The following is a 15,473-nucleotide window of genomic DNA, read 5'->3' as shown; positions in this document are numbered from 1 at the left end:
ATCCTTAAATGTCATAAAAGACAATCCATCACAAAAACAGTACAAAAAGCAGTCAACATAAAGAACGGTCCTTTGAAATGAATAAAATGAACCTTTTCCAAAACTTACCACATTATCCAGATTTTTGTTTTTTCCAGAGTTTGGTCTCTGCCAAATGTAGCAAGAGTCCAGACTGCAGGGTCCACTGTATTACTCCTCTTATGGTCTAGGATTACATATTCTTTAACAGAGAACTCAGCACTATACAATAGCATCATATTGATAATTAGTATATCAGAATATCTTTGAGACAAGAACATTTTCTTTGCTATTTTTTCAGAAATCTTGTAAGAGACCCCAAATATCAGATTTTTATTTTCATGAATAATTGTGCCTTGCCCTAAATTGCTCAGTATGGACTGTCACATGCTAGACAAACAAGCAGAGGTTTGTCACACACTAGAGGGAAAGGAAGAGTGGACTTTACCTTGGGAATGCACGTTGTGGGCTCAGATAGGCGAGGGTAGGTGTATGAGTTGTACGCGTGTCCTTGGGGGTGGGTCTTAAATGCACTTGTTCCAAAGGGCATCATGGGCTCCTGGAGTCCTGAGCCTGATCGGGACCTCTGCCGCATGGCTGGCTGAGGGCTGGTCTGGTGCAGGTACGATGACTTGGGCCTCCTGTCATAGTCATCCAGGCTGGGTCCCCACTCACTTTCGCTGTACGCCAGGCTCTCTTTGGAGCACCTGCTGGTCCCTGCAGTTCTGGAAGGAGTGAATTGTTGGAACGGGTCTCGGTAGTCTAATGGGGAGCTACTCGAGGCTCTCTGGTAGTCCCACTTGAGGTCCCCGTATTCACTGGGTTTGCTCAGTGAGTCTAAGTGTGTGTGGTAATCGCCAGGGAATCTGCAAACCGTGGATCTCAAAGGCTTCATTTCGGAGTAGAAGGCCTCGCCGCGCTTCGTTTTCATCACGTGCCCATTTTGCTTGGCTCCGTGGCTGCCTTTATAATATGGATCCAGATCGTCCCCATAGAGGCCCTTGTCTCTGTACTTGTCCGTGCTGTAGTCGGTAGTAGTGTCCGACTCACTGGAATACTGGGAGAAGGTGATGAAGCCATTTTCTCCTGAACGGCGGGGGCCATGGCTGGAGGCTCCCTGGTCCGGGGTGGGTGGGCTTTCTTTCCTCAGGGAGTTGGAACGTGTCACCGAGATGTTGTCGAAATCCTCCAGCAGGCCGTTGATGGAGGTTTCCTTGCAGGATTTGTTTCCTCTAACGATTGTCTGAGAATATTAAAGGGAAAGACTTTTAAAAGAGAGCATTTCATGCTTTTAAATTGATGGCAGAATTCTACCCCCAGAATATCCAATTTAAACTACACAAGAAAATAAACCCCAGGGAGTATTTTATAATAAATTTAAAGTTTGTGATCGATTTTAGTGGCAAAAGAAATAAAATGTTAACTGGTATCTCCAACAGCAAAATGTCCCTCACCTATCTGAGACTAGACATCAAGCAAATGTCATAGAGCTACATAGAAGGCTATTTAAAATGCTTATAGTGCATTTTAAGGAGCTCTGGTAGCATACAGGTTACGAATCGGGCTGTGAACCTCAAGGTCAGCAGTTGGAAACTACCAGCTGTTCCACGGGAGAAAGATGAGACTTTCTGCTCCCGTAAAGATTTACAGCCTCAGAAACCATGTACAGGCTTGCTATGAGTCGGTTCTGACTCCAAGGCACATAACCACCACCACCATAGTGCATTTTCCTTGCCAGTTTATGGGAAATCCCTGCCCCTGTCCTTTCACCTTAATTGTCTAAGCATGTGCTGAAGACTATATAATTTTAACAGACTATAACTATTTGTGTATAAACAGCATCGTGTTATTCTTTTAGATGCACTATCTAAATGTTTTCCAAACTCAGGAAAAGCAAGTCACCTGAATATAATCACCTGACTATTTACAGTCTAACCAGAAATTATATGTATATATATATGTATTTCCCCCTTTCTGGAAGACATATAAACAATGGAGTTTACCAGGTTTAATAGAAGAGGATGTTACTTTCTGAAACTGTGAATAACAAAAAAATAGAGAGTCCTTGTATGATTTAATTTGTGATCACATCTGATATTAAACATACAAGGGGGCTTCAAAAGGTGTGTGGAAATGGAGTTAAAAAGATAATGGAAAATTTCCACCAAATTAAAAAAAAATCTAATATGGTCACATTTTTTGCACCTCATCATTGCTGAATATTGCATTAATGATCACCTAGTTGTACTTGGTTCTTGGTGACAAGTTGCCAAGCGCAAATGTTCCCTTTAATGAATGAACCTAAATAACTCCAGAATACCAGGAACAGAAAGAAGTCACACACCATTTACAAAGCCAGTCAGCTTCAGCTGACAAAGACAAGGTTTGCAGCAGAATATGATGGGGGTGGATAAGAGAAGAACAAAGTATTGTGACTTCAGACTTTCAGGATTTTAAGAGAAAAATACTTTGAGCCCAAGCCATAACAGTATAATACAAGGTTTTAAACTAGAGGAAAAAGTCAAAGTTGTCCTGGAGCACAGGTTTCATAGATCAATGCTTTCCACAGCAAAAACCCGAGTAAGATGCTAATCGAATAGGAGGACACTGGGTGACGGGTATATGGGAATTCTTTGTACTTTCTTTGCAACTTTCCTTTTAAGTCTAAAACTATTCTAAAATAAAAAGCTTATATATTTATATAGGCCAAGAATATTAGCCCAGTAGTGTTTCAGGGCTAAAACAGTAATAAAAGCTTTTATCTGTGAAGAATTTGAAAATCATTGATCTATAATTCAGTTTCTCAGAGTTTCCTTGTTTTTGATAACAATTAATATATATATATGTATGGAGTTCTGGTAGCATAGTGCTTACGAATCAGGCTGTGAACCACAAGGTCAGCAGTTTGAAACTATCAGCTGTTCTGCAGGAGAAAGATGAGGCTTTCTGCTTCTGTAAACATTTACAGCCTCAGAAACCCTGTACAGGGTCGCTATGAGTTGGAATTGACTCCACAGCACATAACAACAATTATATATATATATGGAGTCCTGGTATAGCACTGTAGTATAAGCACTGGAATATAAGGTTGGTTTGAGCCATAAGGTTGTCGATTCAAACCCAAAAGCTTCTCCTTGGAAACCCTATGCAGGGTCATTATGAGTCAAAATGGACTCAAGGACATTTAAGAAAAACAATATAAAACGAAATGAAATGTAAATGTTTATTTGTTGTTGTTGTTGTTAAGTGCTGTCAAGTCGGTTCTGACCCATAGTGACCCTGTATAGGGTTTCTGAGCAGCGACTGGTGAGCTTGAACCTCTGACCTTGTGGTTGAAACCAACTTTATAGTCCAGCACATTAACCCACAGTGCCACACCAGGACTCCTAGACATAAGTTAATACTGATGTCTTTGAATATAATCTAATTGTTGTTGTTAAGTACCATGGAGTAGGTTCTGACTCATAGTGACCGTGTACAGGGTTTCTGAGGCTGCAAATCTTTATGGGAGCAGAAAGCCTCATATTTCTCCCGCGGAACAGCTGGTAGTTTCAAATTGTCGACCTTGAGGTTAGCAGCCCGATTCATAACCACTATGCTACCAGAGTCTAGTATTACATAGTTAATTCTAGCCTCCTCCTGTTAATTTATCTGTAACTTCCCTCTTCAGCAATGAGAAAAGTTGATCTTACCATCTGCCACTTGTTTGTTCAATCCCAGTTATACTGTAGGATAAACACTCAACCATCAGGTCAGTTTGAACTGTAAGGTCAGTGGTTCACACTCACCAGTAGCTCCTTGGAAACCATATGCAGAGTCGCTATGGGTTGTAACCAATTTGACAATACTTAATGCTGTCTACCTTGTGACTATTTCATCATTATACTTTGGAAACAGATAACTTGTAGCCTAGATTTCAGAGGTTTAAGATGAAATGAATTTTACTCTAAGGTGACCTAAAGTCTCACCTATATTTGATACAGATGATTCAGAAGATGAGATTTTGGACTTGGAGTTGATTTAAGACTTTTGGAATAATGTGATGAAGCAAATGTATTTTGCATGGAACAAGGGCATGGGTTTTGAGGAGTCAAAGGGTGGAATGTTACAGAACAAACTGCATCCCTTAAAATATGTGTGGTAAATTATCATTTGAGAATGGGTTGTAGATGTTAATGAGGCAGGACTATTATAAATTTTATGTTGAGCCAATTTCTTTTTAGATATAAAAGAGATTAAAAGTAAATTAGGAAACAGAGATGGAGGAAGAGGTGCCAAGTCCCATAAAAACCACTCAAGAACAGAAGCCAAACGATACAAGGATCTTACTCAAGAGCTGACAGAGAGCAAGACTTCGCCTAGATTTGAATTTTTAGCCTCCTAACGATGATGCTGCAGGATAGTGCACTGGACTGCAAAGTCGGTTTGAACTGCAAGGTCAACGGTTTAAACTCACCAGCCGCTCCTTGGAAACCCTATACAGGGTCACTATGAGTTGAAATCGACTCGACAGCACTTAACAACAACACCAAAACTATGAGAAAACAAACTTCTGTTTGTTAAGCCATCCACTTGGCGTATTTCTATTACAGCATCATTAGATAATTAAGACAATTAGGTTAAACATATATACACATTATTTAAAAATCATTTGTTGTTATACTTGGCTGTTTAACATTTTCCCATTTCAAATGAAGTTGAAATATTTCTTATGTTTAACCAAAATAAAAATTTAACCAAATGTTTAACCAAAATAACAAACTTCACTATTTTGGACTATAAAAATGTCATCATTTTATTACACCCACTTTTCAACATCATGATTTTACCATATGCTCTAAACCTTGCTGTTATTAAGTGCCATCGAGTCAGTTCTGACTCATAGAGACCCTCTGTCGGGTTTCTGAATGGAGTCATGGTGTGGTGCTGTGGGATAATGCACTGGACCACAAGGTTGGTTTGAAACGCAAGGTTGGTGGTTCAAATTCACCAGCCACTCCTTGGAAACCTTATATAGTGTAGTTATGAGTTGGAACTGATTCGAAGCCACTTAACAACATCAACAACTTAGGGTTTCCGAAGCTGTACATCTTTTAGGAGCAGAAAGCCTTATGGTTCTCTTGTGGTGCAGCTGGTGGACTTGAACCATCAACTTTGTGGTTTGTAGTCCGGTGCTTATCCTTTAGTGCTTATCCTTTAGAATCCCCCTGATCCCCCTGTACACTTTAGTTATATATAAATATAAGCTGAGCATCATGAAAGTGACAATCATGAAGCTAGTGTAGGATTTATCCTCATTTTGTTCTGTTATACATAAGGTCACTATGAATTGGAGGTGATTTGACGCTAACAAACAATAACAACCATGAAAGTGAAGTTGTGCTTGCTGACATTGCAGTTGACTTCATAAGAATAACTGTCTGTTAAAACAAAACAAAACCTATAACTCAAAGAAATTAAAATTAAACTCAGACATGGCCTTTTTTATATGTTGTATTTTTAGGCATTTGATAATGTTTGTAAATGGTGTAAATATATTCACAATTAAAATGAAACATACACTTTCTCTCCTTCAATAAAGATGATAAATTCAGTATTAACAAGCAGGAACTTATATTAAAAATAAGTTGTTGACTTATTTCCTCCCATCACCACCACCAACCCCCCTCCCCCAAAAAAAAGAAAGAAAAGGAAAAGAAGATATAATAACCTGATTTAATCAAGAAAATATTTAAACTACAATGGAGTCAACATTCAGTATTTTTTTCACTGGTTTAATTTCATGGTAAAACAATAATAATGAAATCTGAATATGTAGAATTTTACAACTTGGTTTAACCAGGCTTTGAAACAGAAGAGTCACTATTTATTATTGTCAGGATCAGATGTTTATTAAAGCAAAAGATTGTGGTGTTTTATAGAGATCAATAACACAATGACTTCGAGAGTATCAGTGGACTTTATGCTGCAGAACAACCATTAAATATCAACGCAACCCAATCTCTTTGAATTTGAAGCTGTGCCTCTCATTGTCTTTCGATTGTGGCCTGGGCCATCTCAGTGTCTACTCTGGTTCCCGGTGACAGGGGCCATATTTCATGTTGTTCCTCCAGTGGGCTGTCTGCCTGTGATAAGCTATAATGGATCTGTCTGTAAGAACAGCTGTCTCCCCTTGTTCCCGAGAAGAGATGAAAAAATGCCTCTTCTCTCACATATTGTATTAACCTTGACAATAATGAAGTGTGTAATTAACAGCTTTGCCCTAATAAGATCTCACATTTCTTGTTTAGAATAAAAGTCTCTGTTATGCTCCTTAAGAATGTATTTTGTTTTGTCTTCCTGGGTAAAATGTTTCTTAGGAGGCCAAAGTTAAATATTCTCATGATTCAAATATAAACCAAAGACTGACTCTCTCTCCTTTAAACAGCCTATTGACATTCTTACTTGGTATGCAGTGAACCAGTTCCCTTGTTTTTGTTTGTTTGTTTGTTAATTGAGGTAAAAGAAATACATATTTAAAAGCATTTGTCATTTCAACACTTTGGTCTATACCATTTAGTGATGCTGATTACATTCACTGTTGAGAAATTTTTCTACCATGGTTACCAGAAATGCTTAAGCAATGATTCTCCCTTTCCCCCTCTCTCCCATCCCAGTTGTTGTTGCTAAGTGCCATCGAGTCAGTTCTGACTGATAGCAACCCTGTAGGGCTTCTGAGAAGAGGCTAGTGGATTTGAACCACTGACTTTGTGGTTATCAGTCCAGTGCTTATCCTACATCACCACACTATTACTCCCTGGTAATCACTAATAATTTTAGTCTCTATGCATTTGTAAAATACTAGATATTTCATGTAAGTGGGTAAAACAATATTTGTTCTTTTGTGTCTGACTTACTTCACTTAACACAATATTTTCCAAGTTCATCCATGTGATACCCCGTATCAGAACTTCATTTTTCTTTTTGGTTAAATAATACTACACTCTGGTAGCACAGTGGTTACGAATCGGGCTGTGAACCTCAAGGTCGGTAGTTCGAAACTACCAGTTGTTCCGCGGGAGAAAAATGAGGCTTTCTGCTCCCATAGTCAGAACTGACTCCATGGCACATAACAACAACAACAACAACAAATACTGCACTGTGTGTGTATACCACCTGTTGTTTATCCATTCATCTGATGATAAACATTTAGGCTGTTTCCACTTTTTGGCTATTCTGAAGAGGGTTACGATGAATATTGTGTGGACATGTATTTGCTTGGACTCCTGCTTTAAATTCTTTTGAGTATACATGTAAGAGCAGAATTGCTGGGTCATAGGATAATTCTAGGTTAACTTTCTGGGAAACATGAAACTATTTCCACAGTGGCTGTGCCGTTTTAAATGTCTACCAGCAATGAATGAGGGTTCAGTTTCTTCATATCTTTGCAAACATCTGTTATGTATTCTTTTTGTTTTTAACGGTAGTAGCTATTCTAGTAGGGGTGCATTGGTAACTTAATGTGGTTTTGATTTGCATCTAATGACTGAATTGTAGAAGTTCTTTGCACATTCTGAGTATTTAATCCTCATCTGTTATAGTTGTTGCTAAGTGCCATCAAGTCAGTTCTGACTCATAGTGATCCTGTTTCCAAGGAGTGGCTGGTGGGTTTGAATTGCCAGCCTTTCAGTTAGTAGGCCAGTGCTTGTCATTCAGCACTACACCAGGCCTCCTATCTAGCATATTGTTGTTGTTGTTGTTATTAAGTGCCATCAAGTCAGTTATGACTCATAGTGACCCTGTATAGGGTTTCCGAAGAGCGGCTGGTGAGTTTGAACTGTTGACCTTCTCTTCACATTGGTGATAAAAGCCCTTTGGTGATGAAAACATTGATTTTGAAGTCCAATTGATTTTGTCATATGTTGCTGTTGCTTTCGGTGTCATATCTAAAATTTCATTGTTAAAAATTAGGTTTTATGGTTTTAGTTTCTACACTTAGGTCTTTGATCCAATTTGAGTTCGTTTTCATATATGGTGTAAAGTTAGGGTTCTGGAGCATTCTTTTGTGTATGGAAATCCAGTTGTTATAGTATCACTTAGTGAAGAGACTATTTTTCCTCATTGGTTGGACTTTGCCCTCTTTTTGAAAATCAATTGACCATAGGTATATGGGCTTATAACTGGGTTCCCAATTCCACTCCTTTGTTCTATGTCTGTCATTATACCAATTTTGATTATTATAGCTTTATATTTTGAGATCAGGAAGTGAGAGTCCTCTTACTTGGTTCTTCTTTTTCAAGATTGCTTTGACTATCATGCAGTTCCATGTAAATTTGAGGACTAGATTTAAGAAGCCTGTTGATATGTCGATGGGTATGTTGTGGTATCACAACACCACTCTGAGGTTTGTTGTTGTTAAGTGCCATTGAATTGGTTCCAACTCATAGTGACCCTGTATGGGGTTTCCAAGGAGTGGCTGGTGAATTTGAACCGCCAACTTTGAGGTTCAAACTGACTTTGCAATCCAGTGCATTATCCCACTGCACCACTCTGAAGTAGATGGCACAATTACCCCCTTTTCACAAAGGAGGAAAATGAGGCTAGGAAAGGTCAAATAACTTTCCCAATATCAGTGCTACTGGTAGGTGGAAGACCCAGTGTTTGAAAGCAATACCTACTCTTACTGATTACAAATACTGCCTCTTGATATAATATAAAAACACAGTAAGCCCATCAACTTTAAGTCTGAGGGGGTAGCAAGGATACAAAAACATACGAGGTCAGGCTTTACCTGCTATGTGATATAATGAAAGGAATCTAAACATATACTTTGGTGAAGCAATATAAAATATTTTTAGAAACAAAACTTTTAAAGAAGGGTGTTTAAAATTTAGAACTATGGAAATTTGGGAAAAGCAAATAGACTGTTCTTAGACATAATTAGCCTTCATAGCAATTCTAAAATTCTGTCACTATAATAAAAGAAACATCTTGTTACATCATATTTCCTCAAGATTCAGACATTTAAAATGTAATAACTATCAAAGTCTACAAGTAAATTGACACCATCAGAAAAACAAACCACATGATTAAATGATGCTTGAAATATTGCTAATACGCAACGCTAAGTGTCAAAATTATTTTCTTTTCTCTTTATATAAAGAATCACAAAGCACATTTCTTTTAAATTCAGTCAACTAAATTTTGAGTATAATTCAAGTGTCCCAAAGTTAAATTGCTGTTGTCCTTTTTTAGCTTGACATTTCAAGCAATTTTTATATATGTGAATATTATCTCCTCAGGACATAGTAAATATGAGGAAACTTGTTGATCTGGATATAAATAACATTTTAAAATATAAAACTGATTCTGTAGCTATGTTATGTCATATTTCAGAAATTGATTGACTTTACACTCCAAGGAAAAAGTATGCCCCTGTGGGAAAATTAGTAGAGAAAAGCTGGGTTCCAAATCTCCCAAACATTTCAGAAATATGAAACTTCCAAGATTACTAGAGATTACCAAACATTTCTACTTACTAGTTAGCCATTTGTCTTTGGCAATCTAAGTGAGAATAGTGGTTAGTCCTGTGGATAGACTGAGAGGGTATACAAGAGAACTTTCTGGGCAATGAAAATCTGTCTTTTGACTGGATTGCTGTCACACAAATGAATACATATGTAAAATTTAGCAAACTATATGCATATGATTTGTATCTTCTCTTATGTAAAAGTTATGTATAAAGAGTCCTTGGGTAATAAAAGCAGTTAATGTGCTCGCCACTAACAGGAAAGGTTGGATGTTCAAGTCCACCCAGAGGTGTTTCTGAAGAAAGGCTTGGTGATCTACATTCAAAAAAGCAGTTATTGAAGATTATATATAGCACAGAGTCTACACTGACACATATAGATAGGGTCACTGTGAGTTAGAGTTAACTTGATGACAACTGAATTTATTCTTTGGTAACAACAAAACAAAATTAGACCTCACGAGCCACTGGTATAGCTTGGGAGCCCTGCCAGCCAGCAGTTTCTAAAGACTCCAGCAAAGAGAGAGGACCGGGATGGCAGAGATGCAGGACTGATGGTGCTGGTTGCCTCCTCTTTTAAGAACTGGTGCTCTGGTAATCGGAGTTGAGTATTAGCAAGAATGGAGTGCAAAAGGCCTGCTGGGAACAGAACTTCAAAGCCGGCACTATGCCTGGAAGGCTATGGTCCAAAGCCAGTTTTGCTGGCTATAAATGGGGACTCTGGAAACAACGGGAGCAAACAGCTCTTACTAAAATTGAAGGTGTTTATGCTTGAGTTGAAACCAAATTCTACTTAGGCAAGAGATGGGCTTATGTGTACAAAGCAAAGAACAACACAGTGACTCTTGGTGGCAAACCTAACAAAAGCAGAGTAATCTGGGGAAAGGTAACTTGCACCCATGAAAACACTAGCATGGTTCATGCCAAATTCTGACGCAACCTTCCTGCTAAAGCATTAGACACAGAATCTGTGTGATGCTGTATCTCTCAAGGACTTAAACTTACTGAAAAGCAAATGAATAAAATTATGGATTTGTTAAAAACAAAAACACAATAACAACAACAACAAAACAACAAAATTAGAGTGGCATCAAGCCAAGCGATTGCAAGACCTTTTCTGGCAAGTTTGAAGAACCCTGTGGACAGCTTCTGAAAAGGGGGTCAAGATGGTTGTCAGGAAGTTGTCATGGAAGGATGATAGTGTTGTGGGGTGTGGCTGTGGAGTGGGTGGCTGAGCCAGAGAGGTTACAAAAACACATTTCTTAAACCTAATGGAGTCTTGGTGTGGTGCTGTGGGCTAATGTGCTAAACTGCAAAGTTTACCAGCTGCTCCTTGGAAACCCTATACAGGGTGGCTATGGGTTGGAACCTACTCCACGGCACTTAACAACTACAATAAAAAATATGAGACTATACCTTGACTATTCTAATAAGAGTTATTAAAAGAATGACTCCCTCTACTAAGAGTTAGCCCTGGTGTGATGCTGTAGAGGAAGCATTCTACCTTGGTTTGAACTGCCGGGTTGGAGGTTCAAACTCACCAGCTACTCCTCAGAAATCCTATAGAGGTCACTATGAGGTGGAACCCACAGCACTTAACAACAACTCAGAGTTAGCAGACTCCCTTCATTCTTAGTCTTGTTAGCGTTTCACCAGCCGAATCTGGCGCCTCTCAGAGAAACCTGCAAATCTGTGGGTATGTCCTTCCAGCACACCCCAAGTGTACACTCTTCAATGTTTCTTTGATTTACATAAATCATACAGAATAAGATCATGTGGTTTTTCTTTTATTTTGCTAAATGAGATTCAATTTCATGGAGGCAAATATATGTCACAAGGGCTGTTTGAATTGAATAGATTGTGTCTCTTTGAAAGCTGCTGAAGATTTGAGAAAGCACTTTGAGAGTTCTAATAGCCCTCAGGAAAGACTGAGGCAGTTGGAGGTACTGCTTTGTCTGGAAGTCTCTAAAGCACAGCTTTCAACCAGGGCTACACCCTGGAACCCCCTAGGGAACGTATGAAAATTCTAGAAGCCAAGTTCTCTCCTCAGAAGAATTACATCTCTGGGGGTGGTTCTAGTAACTTTAAAAGCTCCCCTAGTGTTCCAAAGTGCAACTAAGTTTGAGAAGCACATTGCTGGTAGACCTTTTCTCTTGCTACAGAGTGCGTGGTCCTCAGAACAACCAGCAGTATGAGCATCCTTGGGGAGTTTGCTAGAAATGCAGACACTGAGCCCCCATCCAGATGTACTGAGTAAGACTTTGCATTTTAACAAGCTCTCCAGATCATTCATGTTATTGTTAGTCCTCATATACACATTAAAAGTTGAGAAGCACCATTTGCCTTCAATTTACTTCTGAGGTTCACTTTTCACAACCTAATTATATCAATGCAATACCGATTTTAAAAATTCGTCAGGTCTCTCTGAGGTCTATCTATCTATCTATCTATCTATCTATCTATCTATCTATCTATCTATCATCTGTCTATTTATCCCTATCACCTACCCATTATAAGACATTCCTTAGTTCCTAAATTCTAGAACAATAGTGCACTTTCTCTGTCTTATAGAAAACAAAATCAAACAAAACACAACAAAAAACAGAGATCCAGAAGTGAAAGGGGAAAATGATTGATTCCCAGAGCCAAGGGCAGCTCTGGAGTGTTATAATGCCAGAGTGAGTTCTGTGATTTGATATGGGAGTGTGTTTATCTTATTATGTTCAAACATCCTAATAGTAAGTTTAAGGATGGAATACAAAATTCTGAATAGTTTACTAGAAAATCTTGTCAACTAACCCAAAGGTATTAACCAGAAGAGGAAGATCCCTTGTGCCAGCATAAAGAGTTGCTACACTTTGATGAACCTGACCTATACTCAGAGCGGTAGTTACTCTAAATACCAACAGAGAGGGAAGGAGTCTTCACATCAAGCATTAATGCTATCCCCTCTGTATACGGGGTAGATAGAGACGGGCAACTTAGACACTGGCTTCCTAAAATGGGGTGATAAAAGCATGAAGTGACTGACTGGCTTATAAGGTTTCAAGATGGAGTTTAGTTTAAGAGTATGGGGGGAAAGAAAGAGTCCCCACTTAATAGATTTCATCTGTCTTGGTGAGTCTGGTGAAAAGAGATGGGGATAAGATTTGTATCATTCAATAGTGAATAATTGTTATCATGACTAATTGCGACTGTCACAATTGTAAAGGTAGAAGTTTTCTTATAAAAGCGGGGGAGTGATTAATCTTACAGTTCAGAAACAAAAGACCCTAGGACCATCAAGGGAGAAGAGCACAAGCAGAATGCAGGACCTTATCCAGAGAAGCAGCAATGCCAGAGACAGAGATGGGGGCATGGAGAGGGGGAGCGGCTGATGACTCTAGATTCATGGGAAGAGAAGGACTAAGAGCTGGTGGCCAGGAGGCAGACTTGCCGAATGTGGCCTTTGGAGATGTAAATTATTATTATATGCCTGAGTGTTGTTTTTTTAAAAAAGCTAAAGTGGATAGAGAGAAATACTGTTAACTGATGGTACATGGAGGGGATTATAATCATTGTAATGAAACAAGGTGTATGATTTGTTGAATGTAAAACTGATGATGATCTGCCCTGTAAACTTTCACTCAATCCATAATAAAAACCTTAAAAAAAAAAGTTATTCACATATTGCTGAACTTCATGTTCAAGTGTACTACTTTAAACCAGTCCTGGAAGTGAAAAGATGCCAAGCAAGAGAGCTCTGGAACTGGGGAGCAGGGAGGTTGCTGCTATATATGGGATAGAGGAGAGAACAGGAGGGAAAAATGTTCAAAATGGAAAGGGTGGGCTCTATTACAAAAAAGATACCCTGGGGGTTAATGTGCTAGACTGCAATGTTGGTTTGAACCGCAAGGTTGGCAGTTCAACTCATCACCTGATCCTTGGCAACACTAACAGGTTCACTATGGGTCAGAATCCATTCAACAGCACTTAACAACAACAACATTAATCACTTACTAACCTATATCTCTTTTATTCCCTCAAGAGCCCTGTTGCTGTCCATTGCTGACAAAGGAATTTCTACTCATGAAGTTTTCAACTGAGGTGTGCAGAGAAGGACCATGCTCCACAGAGTTTTCAAGGCTTTGAACTTCTGGAAGCTAATTGCAGGTCTGTCTTCTGCTGTGCCTTTGGGTAGGTTTGAACCACCAATCCGTTGGCCAGCAATTGAGTACGGAACTATTTACTGACACTACTCAGGAACTCTGCCAAAAGCAACTGGAGGCAAGTATTATTATGCCCCCTTATAAATGAGAAAAGAGTAGCTAAACTGATTGCCAAATGTTCTAGTGCTTGCTTGTCATTATCAAAGATTGAAATATTATTTCAATTCTTCCCCCTTTCTCCCTGTAATGATTATATATCCAACAGTTTGCATGTGACTTTTCAGTGCTTCCCACTCAAATATGTGGAGTATATAACCCTGCACTGTTGATTTTGAACTTGGTCATGTGATTTGCTTTATCACTGGGATGTTGGCGAACTAACACAAGCAAGGTGCTTTTAATGTGATTGTGTGATTTGTCTTGGCTGCTTGAGTTTCTGCCATCTGCCCTGAAGAGCCTGAACTGGATAGGTACACATCTAAGAAGGACAAGAGGCATACAGAATAAACCTGAACCCAACCTAAAACCTGCAGTCCCGGCTATCTGAAGCCTAAAGCATAGTGACCTCACCCAACCTGCAGACCCATGAGCAAGAAAAACAAATGTGTGTTTGTTATAAGCCATAAAATTTTCAAGATTATTTGTGACCTAGCATTTTTGCTGCCACAGTTGACAAATACAGTGTGGAGGACAGGATTTAATTCTTGACCCTGACCGCAGAGCCCTTGCTCCTCTCTTTCTCATTATACAACCTAGGTGTTATCACTGCCCCTGCATAGTAATCACTGTACTCATGGGAGCTGAGACCTCCGGTGTCAGCTATATGCCTGCTATAACTTAGATGCTCACCTGACATGAACTAGTTATCTTTGTGGGTGGGGTCTTAGGCTGATTTATCAGACAATTCCTGAGAATCTAAAGGTTCTTTACATAGTCCGTTCTTTTCTCATTATTTTGCTCTGCAGCATTTGCTCAAACTAGATTGGTAGCTAGTAAAAGGCTTGGTTTACATGCAATATTTGATGGAGTTGAGATTCAGAAATACTCCTCATCAGTTGAACACGACCACAGCGCCTGATCAATACACAGTAGGAACACTCCAAGGGACCCTCTTGATCAGCCAGTTTGGTTTCTTCTTAGACATCGATTTGAACTTAAGCATCAATTTAACCTAAAAAAATCCTATCGTGTTTGAATGGAGATTTGTTGTTGTTAAGCGCTATAGAGTCAGTTTTGACTCATAGCTATCCAGTCTAGGGTTTCTGAGGCTATATATCTTTGTGGGAGCAGAAAGGCTCATTTTTCTACTGTGGAATTACTGGTGGGCTAGAACCATTAACCTTGTGGTTCACAGTCCAGTGCTTAACCTACAGAGCCACTGCACTGCCAAGGTTGTTTTAGCAAGTGAAAATATCCATATTTCCAATCTAGTCTTTAGCCAAGGAGTCCTGATAGTGTAGTGGGTTATGTGTTGGGCTGCTAACCACAAGGTCAGTAGTTCAAATCTACCAGCCTCTCTGTAGGAGAAAGACGAAGCTTTCTGTTCCTGTAAATATTTACAGCATCAGAAACCCTACACAGGGTCACTATAAGTCAGTAATGACTTGATGGCAAAGCACCAGTCTTTTGTTGTTATTAAGTGCCATTGAGTTGGTTCTGACTCATAGTGACACAGTATAGGGTTTCCGAGGAGCAATGGGTGAGTTTGAACTGCTGATCTTGTGGTTCAAACTAACCTTGTGACCCTGAGCTTATCCTACAGTACCCCACCACCAGTCTTTGTTGTTGTTGTTGTTGTT

General features: G+C 39.2%; 1 protein-coding gene across 1 annotated transcript in view; it reads right to left on the bottom strand.

Moving 5' to 3' along the window:
* PAK7 (p21 protein (Cdc42/Rac)-activated kinase 7) overlaps positions 1 to 15,473 on the bottom strand; it is a 522,812-nt gene that overhangs the window by 72,159 nt on the left and 435,180 nt on the right. Inside the window, exon 4 of the mRNA XM_006870394.1 lies at positions 467 to 1,261. Coding sequence (XP_006870456.1) covers positions 467 to 1,261 — 795 coding nt within the window. The remainder of the gene's footprint in view (positions 1 to 466; positions 1,262 to 15,473) is intronic.

This window comes from Chrysochloris asiatica, unplaced genomic scaffold (genome assembly GCF_000296735.1).
Source record: "Chrysochloris asiatica unplaced genomic scaffold, ChrAsi1.0 scaffold00141, whole genome shotgun sequence".
Classification (NCBI taxonomy): Eukaryota; Metazoa; Chordata; class Mammalia; order Afrosoricida; family Chrysochloridae; genus Chrysochloris; species Chrysochloris asiatica.
Note: the sequence above shows the minus strand (reverse complement) of the source record. Positions and strands in the feature narration are given on the sequence as shown.